Here is an 11,189-nt window from a genome sequence, read left to right as displayed (position 1 = left end):
TGAAGGTTGAGGGGATGGGGGGAGGGGGCTGGGGGGTGGGTAGGAGGGGTGGGAGGGTGGTGGTGTTCATGTTTTTTTTTTTTTTTTGGTGGGAGGTGGAGGAGGATGAGGTAGTGGTGGTGGTGGCGCTGTCTGAGCTGAGGAGGTTGGATATGCTCATGGATTTCCCCTCTTGTCTTGGGGAGGCGCTGGCTTGGGTGCTGTTTGATGGGCTTTGGGGGAGGTGCGGTGGCGGGCGGCCGTTCATGTATGCTGATGCTGGGACGTAAGGGCTGGCAGAGGGGCCGCCCATCAATACTGGTGGGAGAGCGCTGTCGTGGTGGAGGGAACTCCCTCTTGAACGGGGGGATTGATGGGGATACTGTCGTGGGAGCCCTTGGCTGTGGTGGTCTCGGAAGCTGTTCATTTGCCTCAGACGCATCTCGTGGGCTACCTCGTCAGATGACCGGTCACTGGCTGTTGATGATAGGGTGGGCGAGCGCCGGATGTCGACTGCCCGCCTGGAGAAGGCATGGGGGTCGTTGCTCGGACCAGGGAACTGCGGAGGTGTCTGCCCGACTGGCGAGGGGGTTGCGTAGTCTGAATAGTAGCCCGGTTTCCCTCCCGGGTAGGAGACGTCTCGTCCATTTGGCATTGCAGGAAGGTGGCTTGCTCCTGCAGTCGATATCATGGTGGCCATGGAGGGCAGCCGTGGCGGCTGGGTGAGGTGAGAGGGCTGTGGTGGTGGGTACGGTGGGTGCTCTGGAGCGTAGTGCCCATGTCCGGGGGCATATCCCTCGTGGTAGCTGTGATGTGGTCGAGACATGCTGTCGACGTCCAACATGGGATGACGGCCAAAGTCGTGAGGAGCAAAGTCGACCACTGTAGACATTGGGGGAGGCGGGATCACAAATGGATGAATAGAAGAGGGGATCCGAGCCTTTTCATTACTCGGTCAGTCTCTTGTCTTGGAACTGGTCAGAAAGCTGATCTGCAAAAGGTGGGCAGCCGTACACCAGAGAGCCACTTGCTGCCGGGCGAGAGCAGCCACATATACGAATCCGGGTAGCCGGGTTGAAGGGTCGGAAGTGAGGCCTTGTCTCAGCGGGGGAGAAACAATGGTAGGCCACTAGTCGAGCCTCGAGCCAACAGTGTGTGCCGAGCTCTTGCAGGGAGGTGGCAAGGGTGAGAGCCCGGGATCTGGGATCTTGCGATCTTGATGCTGTCTCTGTGTTTGGCGGTGATGCTCACCGAGGAGCAGGGGTCTCGTGCAGCTGCAGAAGCCACAAATGAAGACAGGGCCAGCTGTGGTTGGATGGTTGGACCAGCTCTGTGGCCAGCCGAGGGCACGCGTGGGTGTCGAAGGTTGACGTTGTCTTGTATCACAGCGCCACCGGTCTGGATACCATCAAGTTCACACCGTGGAAGCAGGTGGTAGGGATGTGCTGGCCAAAGGTCGGGAGCAGCAGCACAAGACAAATGCGCAGTGTTCCGAGTCGGAATCGAACGGAGGGGAGCCGGAAGAGAAGTTCGAGTCTTGTTTGCCCAGGTGGTGAAAGCTGCAGGGCCGCCTGCTTTTATCATCTGTGTTCAGGTGCAGCAACAGCCCTGCCGTACAAGCTCAGGACTCGGCTCTTGACAGGCGGGTCTGGTACCACGTCCCGGCTCGATCTGGGGTCAGAGGGTAGCAGCTAGGGTAGTAGTGTAGCAGGGTATCAAGAGGGGTAGCAGGCAGTCGGGATATTTCAGAGCAATATGGTAAAGCCGGGCTGGTGGGCCATGGTGTGAGAGGATATATTGGCCTCCAGCTGTTGCCCGCCGCGGTGGAGGAGCACTTAAAGTAAGAGAAGAGGCGCCGGCGACCTGACGGTCCGTGAGTGGATGGAAGAGGTGCGTTCTGCAGATTGCCCGACAGGGATCGCAGGGGCTGATCGCGACAATCCAGCAAGCGGGTTAACGGGACCATCCAGTCCTAGTGTAGGAATGGACCAAGCACCTACCTACCTGCAGTCGAACCCTTGGATCGGGGGGTAGGCCTATCAAGGCCAGCAATGAGGTGTGGGATGTGTTTGGGATCTGGCTTGGAAGCTTTGGAAGACAGCTGAGGCACCGGGAGCGGGCTAAAATCCGCAGAGACGGGACAAACACCGTCTGTCAGCCTGATCAGCAGTTAGTTCAGCACCGATATGGCCCGTTGTTGCACAGTGTACTTCCTTTCTTTGCAGTGTGCGGGGGAGATGGGGCCCGCTCCGTGGACGGCGATGCTTCCACGGCGGGGACCTTGGGGACTTGAGATATGAGACCTTTGACCACCACAGGGTGAACAGTGCGAGTCATCGCCAGAGCCTGTGTAAGGGGGCCTAGGAGACGACGGGAAACAAGCCATCCCGCTGGCAAGCCGAACACCGGCTGATGTCAACGAGATGGAGTGAAACCCAGTTCCATTGCTGAACCCGTCCTTCGAGTCGTCTCATCATGGCCCGGCTCTCTCAAACAGTCCCGGAATTCTCCCACGGGTTTGACGTTGTCAATAGCGAGCCGATTTTGTTACACAGCAGTCAAGAGACGAAAAGGCAAGAAGGCGACCGGAGGTCTGGGCCAAGTTCGCCAAGACAAGTCCGTGACTGCACGGAAGAGAGGTTCCTTTTGCTGCCCCTCCAAACCATCGTGTTGATTGCCCGGGGGTAGAGCATCGTGGGAGCTTCATCATTTGCGAGTGGAAAGCCAGCGCATGTGGATAGAGATGCATATCAGTGATGGCGCTAGCCAGGGTTAGGACCGCTAACAAGACCATAGCGCGCGGGCCATCCAACCCCCGGCTACGGCAGTCACAGGTCCACACTCCACCGCAACCCCCGCCGCTCTCCTACTTCTTTCAACACTTCTCCCATCGACAAAAAGACCGGAACACGTTCCAGTGCCGTTGAGCGGTGGTGAACTCTTGCCCACGACTCGAAATGTCTACCTTTTCGCCTTCTTTTAACTTGACCCCGCGAGCTGCGGGCTGCAGGCTGCTGGGCACCTCGTCCTCGTCACACAGCACACGCCCTCGAAAACCAAAAGACTCACGACGCCCTCACAATCTTACCCTGTGAGGTGGCCGCCAAGGCAGAGAGACACCCCCGGACAAAATAGCCGTGCCGTCCCCCAGGATGATCCAGACGTTGGGGTCTTTTTCTCGGTTCCGTCAATATTAACTTTTTAGAGTTGTATTAACAGAACCGTCTGTCCCCCGTCACAGAATAGATTGCCCACCACACGTGTCACTCGAAACATCTGCCGGCTTTATTTTGCAGATGAAGCTGTTGACGCCTTCCCGCCGCCGGTTCCAGTGACCCGGCAGAGTCTTCTCTTCTCTACAGTACAAGTCCAGAGACCGGTCCAGCCAGCGGTGTGGCTCTCTTACTCGCAATCGCCTGCTTATGCTCGGCAAGCCACACGACGCCATATGCAGTCAAACACTGCAACCCCTATGGTCACTTTTATGATGTGGCCCTCCTTCGATCCCTCATCTTGCAGCAGATTTCTGATCTCGACTCTGAATGGACCACGCAAACATCCTCCGCCGTGTTTGTTTCTGATCATCGTGGGTCGTGGATGTGAATGTGACGAAAGGCATTCTGTCTTCCATTGGCTGCAACGCCGCCCCTTTCCTCTTTGCTGAAGATGGGCCAGCCATCCGCATTTCGGTAACTATAGGCACCGTCTAAGCAGCTAGGATGCCGATGTCTTTCGGTTACATTTCTTGTTGGCCGGAGGCGGGCTCGAGGGCCTTTTCCACGTCTGCACTGTCAGCAAACCCCCGTGCCTACTGTCAATCACTTGCCCATCATAACAATGCATCAAGGCGGATCAGAAATAGCAGGGAGAGTCTTGCCGCGGACCGGGCGGTTGCAGCGCTTCGCAGCGGGCGGGCGAACCATCTGCGCGAACAACTGGACAACCGCGGCCTGAACATATCAAAGCGTACGGCTCGACAATAGTTGCCTCACTCGGAGTCTACAACCAGAATAACCTCGCCATGTCATCGGTCTGCGAAGCCTTTTTCAGAACCTGCAAGCTTGCCGATGTGTCAGACAAGGGCCAAGAGGGGTTCACAGGGGTCACCGTCATGAACGCGGTTCACGGATCCTGACAGGGTTCGCCAGCACCCGTGGTTGGAAAGATGTGACCCTGATTCCCGGTTTCTGTCTTGTGCCCCACGATGGGGGCGCTGGGGGGAATAATGCCGCTTAAAATGCTTGTGGCTAATCAGCGACTTGGCTAACCACGGCAATCGTTTGGGCTCTAGTGGCTCTTCAGCATCCAAGCAGACGCTTATCGCTCACAGCCAGCCCCCAGTTCCATGCGTCGTCACACACAAGTCCAGCACCTACGCATGCTCTTCAGCCCCCGTCATCCCCGTCATTCATGGCTCGAAGACTAGCTTACTAGCTAGCTCTCTGCTTCGTCTCTCCTCGTCTTTTCAGTGGTGTTCCTCCGGGCTTCACTTCTCGGTGCCGAAACATAAAGGCAGAATACACCCCCGTGCCGTAGAGAAGCAGACAAGATGGGGCCGGACGGGAACTGCTCCAACAAAAGAGGCCCTCGGCTACCGGAGTGCCAGTAACACGATTCGGTCATTCCTCTCTGGGGAAAAGGAGGGTTACTTGTGTGGGGCACTGATCGTCCCGTCCCTGGGCCCGGCAAGCGGCGCGAAGATTGGCTTCCCACCGTCTATCATCGCTTCCACCATGGACTCTTGGCGTCCGAGACCATACAACGACGCTTGACTTTACCTGACGTTTGAACCAGTTAGGTGTAGATGTCATGTGATGAATCCTGTCATGGGACGATCCTTACTTCAACAGAGCATTAGGCGGAACAAAGTCAGACAGGACGGGCTAACAACCTTGCTCTTCAGGTTGCTTTCGATCCCGTCGTCTCACCGTTCTAGTTGTATACATCCGCTCCGTCAATGCGGCATGCTCCATCGGCCACTGAACTGTACCGTTCAGGTTATTGTTTTGAAACGCCTTAACGAAGGGTCCCAGCCATTGCTGATGTCGTACCAAACTTGGGAGTCGTCCTGTGCTTGGCTACTTCAGCCACAGATGCACTTTCGTTTCATCGAACACAAGTCGCCAACACCCACACTCCATCGGCCCGTCCAAGCCCCGGATTTGGCATGGCTTGCTGACGACGACATGACGGACGACATGGACGGGCTGCTGAGATCGATGGCTGTTTCCAGGTTTCTATTTCCAAACCCCCCAGGTCGACGCTCAACCAGACACTTGCCGCATCCTGACAGATGCTATGGCACCCACCCACCAACTACCACCTCCCGTCAAAGTCAAGCGCGCCTTTGCTTACGCATACCCCACGATATGGGGCCAAGTTACATTGCCATCTACATTTGAGATCAAGCATCGCCAAAGTTGAACGGATGTCGGGCATTTCCAGACCTCTTCTCGGTGTCCTGATTGGAACGGCACGGAAATAGGACGTCGCGGCTCGCTCATAATCATCTCATAAGCAGCCACAGTACAGGACCGTCAGTTCTGCGACTAAATGAATATCGACGCAAAATTTCAATATGCGCCGAACATTAGGCCGGGCGTTTTATCGGTCCTCCTGCGTCGGTCCCGAGACTGCAATGTTCTTTTCTACCACGGAAGTTGCAGCGAACTAACTGAATAACGGGGGGAGAGTCGAGCAGACTGGCACCCATGCTCTTGCCATGCCATACCGGTCGAGACACTCTGTTGGCACTTGTTCTTTTGGCCCTAAAGACACCAAACCGCCTCTCATGAGAATATGGTTCACCAAACCAATGAGCCAACCATAAGGCTTCTGACAGCCAGTTCCCTCGGACTCGCATTGACGCCCTGATTGCCTAACCGTATATCTGGACATGGACGCCTGGGGGCAAATCCTCCACGCGTCAAGATGCAATACTACCCAACCAGCTCTCTTTTTAAGGGCAGACTTTCTTTCCTACTGGTCGCCTCTTTTTTCTGCCTTGGACCTAGCAAGTATCAGAGCTCGTTTTGACTTGACGTCCTGTGGACGAGCCGGACTTCCGCCGCACAATCTTATCTGCCGTGCTGAGCGGCCTATCGGTAGTTGTTGAAAGTTCATGGTTGCAATCCGATGTGAGTTTTCTCGGATGAAGCCGTCATTCAGTACATGAAGCTGACTACGAGCTTGGGGGATTATCATGGTCCCGTCCAGGCGTGATCTCACTCCCCGAAAGGGCTTGCCCATCCATCTAGTGTTCTGTCGGCTGCGGTTATCTGTCTGGCACGATCACCACCATTTTCTAGAACGTTGGCAGATCCCCAAGAGACACTGCCGCTCGATGACCTCGCATTCCCGCGCGGCATATTGGAGAGCATCGATATTTCGTCACAGTTTTCGGCATCCGCGAGTTATGCTGTATGCTTCCATGACCAAGGTGCTGCAAGCGCAGCATCCGGCTTTCCTCTAGAACCGCCTGGTCTTTGCACGACCGGCCGTTTTGTATCCCGTACCAGCCGCCAAGGGCACTGGTGACAGCGACGACGACTCGGATTCCGGGCTGGGCAAACAAGAGCCGAGATGTTGTGCTGCAGACTGCAACATACCCGCATGCAGAGTTGAAACTTTGAAACTGCGGCTAATTCTACCCCAAACCCCAGGCCACCATCTTCCCCGCCCTCGTCCACCAATGTGTTGTCGGACCTAATTAATTTGACGGGACTTCTCGAAATCTTCGAGTGAAGATCACGGAACCAGACAGTGTCTGTGTGTAGTGCGTTGTCTCTAGGTCTGTTGACTCCGATCCGTTGATAAACCATCCGGCTCGAGCGCACGTCAGGCGCTTGACGAAAGAACATTTTCTTCGTCTCTTTTTGTTCCCTTCGTCTCATATATCTTCCTGATGATCAGATGAGCAAGCGCATTGCGGATGAACTGTCGATCACTTTTTCAGATTCAGACGAGATGCACTTCCAAGTAGCATCGACGGTAATTTGGGGAGAGCTCCAAGATGACATAAAGTCACATTGTAGCTCTTTGGAACCGGAGACTTTAACCAGTCGAATGGCTGTCTATATACCTGGCTTTTTCCCTTACAAGCTCTCCAAGACTAGCCAAATTGACGGATCGGGCAAGCAGGGGTTGTCTTGGACGATAGACGAGGAGACAGAATCCGGGTAAATCTGCGGTCCTCCAGATTTTGGCCTGCTACACTTCATATACCGTCCAACGGTTACCTTTCTTGGCTGGCACTCTAGTGTTGTCTCCGCTCTTTTCGGCTCTTCATATCGGCGTATGGCTGGGGTAGGTCTGGCCGGGGAAGGAAGAGGAGGGTACATCATTTAATATATGAGTGTGCGTTGTGCAATATGGGGTACTCCAGGTTCCTGGAAAGACTTTATATTGGGGGAGGAAGGAAGCTTATGTTGACCCGAAAAGGAAAACGGAAAGGGGGGTGTGAGACTATATTGCGGGAATTCTCCGAGACGACGAATTGTTGCCTACAATCTGATCAACATGCCGGGACGAGTTTACACGACCGGGAGCACAAACATCATACACTTTCGATTGTGCCTCCGAAGTTCGCTCGTCTCTACACGGCAGGAATGCTGTAATGAAGGGGGGGCTTTCCCGGATGGTATATCTCGTCTGGAGGGACGACTAGAGGCCGAAGATCTGCAACGTTACCTGTTACCGGAATCAACAACGGCTATTGTTCAACTTTTTATGGCCCCTAGCTACTCTTTTCTACCAAACACCAATCGAGAGACCGAAGACCAGGAAAGCAAATTTGACCTACCCTGTCGACGACAGATTGCTAGAAGCCTGGCGCAAATGCCGTCATACAGTCAATATACGGCAAATTCCATCTTTCATTCCCAACTTACCGGGGGTTTCTCGCTGAGATTTGGTGCCTGACTGGTTGGTTGTGACCAGGACAACTTAGCGCTGTCATGGGGGTGAAAGTAGGCTGAATGGTATGGTGTTACGGTATGGTTGTGAGGTTGATGCTATTGGGTGAACCGGTTGGGGGAGGATGCCGGATATCGAGGAAGTTAATCTATGGTTCCATTGGTTGTTTTCTTCTCGTGATGAATGGCTTTGATGAATGCCGAGTGGCAAGTCAGAGTTCTGCTGTCTTTATGGTCAGGGGCACTCAACAGCCACTTTACACATACAAGGCTACTAGACCGGTGCGAGCAAGATCCAAGATTGTCTGCCGAAAGCGCCGGAGATGCTGTCAGTATGAGCGAGTGATTTCACGGTAAAGGCCTGATCTCGGGGCGAAGAGCAACTTGTTGTGTACACACCCTCCCGTCATCAGGGAACAAAATCCGGGAGACAGATTCGCCAGAGTTTTGCTACTGTGTCGAGCTTTCGTCTCATGCTTTTCCCGCTTGAGTTTGGCACTGCTGTCCCGGTGGACCTGCGGACTGCGGGCCGGGAAAAATAGTATGTGTTTGAGGTTGGCCGGAGATGGTTTTAATTCCGGCGCGGCCGGCCGGCTGGGTGTTTTTTATTGTTTGGGTTCATCGGCTGGTTTGACTGCTCAGTGGCATGATTTGTGTCAGTTCTGGGGCTGACAGAGATGTACACGATGGGTGTTGTGCAGAGGGTATCGCCGAGTGGGAGTGGTACTGCGCTCTTTGGAGCTAACTGTTTCTTGCTTGCTTCATCCTTACGGTGACTGGAAACAGAATTGTGGTGCTTTATGCAGTGATTCTCGCTAGTGGTAAAGCCTTGGGGCCGGCCTGGGCGTCTCCGTTCATGCTCGGCTTCCGTATCTGGCTTCTTCTGGGTGAGAGCAACATAGATATCTTCACCCCGGGCATAGAACTGCTCAACTAGGGAGCTTAGCCGGTGAGTTACCATACCTTCATGCTGAGTTTGGTTTTCCCGGAGGGGTAAAGAGTAACAAGATGGGGCGGGGTGGTGGCTGAAGGCGGGTTGTCTTTACAGGATGTGTCTTAGGCGCAGATTACCTTCGACTTCGAACACATGGTGGAGCCGTGAAGGGAGACTAAATACGAGATCGGGGCTGTTGCCACTGGATGGGTGATGAGAAGCTGCATGAGTAGATAAATTTGTGCTGTGCTATTGCTCTGGGTATGCTTGGTTGGCGTCTTTGAACCAGCTGGCTATAACAGTGTTTGAGTTAGAAGGGGCAAGATACCTGGTATGTTTGGGGGCAGCAAGGGAGATGACGACAGCCTTTCAACATGACACTGATAGATTTAGATCAATATTGGCCGGGGAGGTGTGTGAGTGCCTTTTCGGGGTCCCGGTCTGTTCTACTGTCCTTGCTGAACGCCCAGGAAATACAAAACAGATATGGCGAAAAGCCGAGGGAGATATTACCAGTGGGACTATTTGTCTCTACGTATGCAAACTATCTCGAGCATCACCAGCGGCTGAAACATGGCCGTCAGCTAACCAACGGACATACCAAAGGTATGTAGTTCCGATTCTAGTCACAATCCTTTCTCCTTCGGCCGACTAATCCGGAAGAGTAGTTCAGTATGGGTCTTCCCGTGGTTCGCTATTTCATTCTTTCCTAAACTTCTGACCGCTTTTCTGCAACTAGCCTCCAACAAAACAGTAACCCGATACAACCTTCCGGGATCTTTTTCGTCGTAAACGCCCTGATAATCGTCAAGCTGACAGATGCAATTTAAGCTATGTTGTTGAGCTGATCCCAGACATCCTCTGGACATGTAAAGAGAGTCTGAAACACAAAATATGAGTTTTACGAAGTCAAGGTACAGACATAACAATGCGGTGTTGTCAATCTGTCTCTCGATCAGTTTTGAAGACCTCTAGATTCGATGACCTTGAAGGCTTATTGGACCTCGTTGAAACCTGTAAGCTCGGAATGTGGATGTCTATCTATCCACCTATTCGTTCTCATGGGAGAGTAGTCTAGTTGGTAGTCTCTATCGTTTTGTCTACGACGTATCAGCTTCTGTGGTCAAAGATGGCGTGTGGATTGGCTGATACGGGCAACAGCAGCTGAAGATGCGATTGGTAAGATATGAGCGTTCAGCTGAACAAGTATGATCATGTACTGCCTGAGTAAACCCCGCTCCTGTTTTTCAGCCTTCGGCCCTCGAGATGCTAGTCGCCAAGCTTATTTCTCTCAGCTCTTAGGTTTTCTCTGTGACAGAGAAGAGAGAAAGTCAGCACAAACCACCGAAAGTTAGGCTTACATATGTCACAGTTGCATCATTTTACACCCAATGGAAGACTCTATATTACCAGTGGGAGAGTTGAGACAGTCAATCGATAACGCAGACGACAATAACAGAGTTCCAGTTACTATCATGGCGACTCCTGACAGTGTTTTCCGTGCGCCTGACGACATAGGATCAACAACTCCACATGTAATCCCGGACCATCAAGACTCCAGGTCGCCAACGGTAGAGGAAAAGCTGTTGGCTGATGGTGTAGTCAACGGCAACACCGCAACTCTCGACGAGGTGACCGATGATTCCTCTGGCCTTGAGGGAATAGAACCGCCAACTCTAGGCGCGGTTCTAGACCATCATGAATTCACACAGGTGACAGGAGGGACGCTTCAGGGAAAGCGAAGGCAAACACTCTCTACCTTCCGATCGAACATATCAGTCATGACAAATGTGTCCTTGCAGCAAATAAACCCCAACTATGCCAATCCGGACCGCACAGTCTCCCCCCATGACACATTGTGTCACGTCGGCAGAGCCGACGCCTGGCGGCGTGGTTTCGACGAGACACGAGATACATTGCCACTTACGGCTCAGGAACAGGATCGTCGAATGTACAGCTTCGCCAGCAAGATGATCAAGCGCCAGGAGTCGGTATCCCGCCGAGAGTTGGTATTCTGCCGCTTTGAGAGACTCAGCGTCTTCAATATCTTGAGGGCCCAGCATAAGCTTGTGCTTTTGTCCGAGAAACTGCACTACGATGAGGCATGCGATGGATTTGATGACCCGTCCTTTGACGGTCTTGGAGAAGCGTTACAGGAATATGGTACGTGTTGTCATAATCCGCACATTCCTACTCAGATACGTTTCGACCTTTAGTACCAACATTGAGGCAGTGCGAGCCATCGAGAGCTTCCAAGTTCTCGATAGCAAAAAAGCGCCAGAGCCTTCGTCTGTCAAGCCCATGGCGGCAAATCTCGCCCATAAGCTTCACGAGCCCCATTACTGGGATGGACCAGACGCTCT

General features: G+C 53.4%; 2 protein-coding genes across 2 annotated transcripts; one reads left to right on the top strand and one right to left on the bottom strand.

Annotated features, from left to right (window-relative positions):
• Window position 1: 1 nt before the first annotated feature.
• On the bottom strand, window positions 2-823 carry PODANS_7_6330 (uncharacterized protein; the record flags this gene model as incomplete). Its single annotated transcript, XM_001907954.1, has 1 exon — window positions 2-823. A coding segment is annotated over one exon (822 nt), but the record flags the coding sequence as incomplete, so codon positions are not given.
• Window positions 824-9,200: 8,377 nt separating this feature from the next.
• On the top strand, window positions 9,201-9,656 carry PODANS_7_6320 (uncharacterized protein; the record flags this gene model as incomplete). The annotated part of the gene is made up of 2 exons (XM_001907953.1): window positions 9,201-9,436; window positions 9,566-9,656. 2 exons carry the CDS (start codon window positions 9,201-9,203, stop codon window positions 9,654-9,656), a joined length of 327 nt encoding a protein of 108 aa, XP_001907988.1.
• Between the last annotated feature and the right edge of the window lie 1,533 nt (window positions 9,657-11,189).

The sequence above is a fragment of the Podospora anserina genome, chromosome 7 (genome assembly GCF_000226545.1).
Source record: "Podospora anserina S mat+ genomic DNA chromosome 7, supercontig 1".
NCBI classification, from domain to species: domain Eukaryota; kingdom Fungi; phylum Ascomycota; class Sordariomycetes; order Sordariales; family Podosporaceae; genus Podospora; species Podospora anserina.
This window is presented reverse-complemented; position numbering and strand designations above follow the sequence as displayed.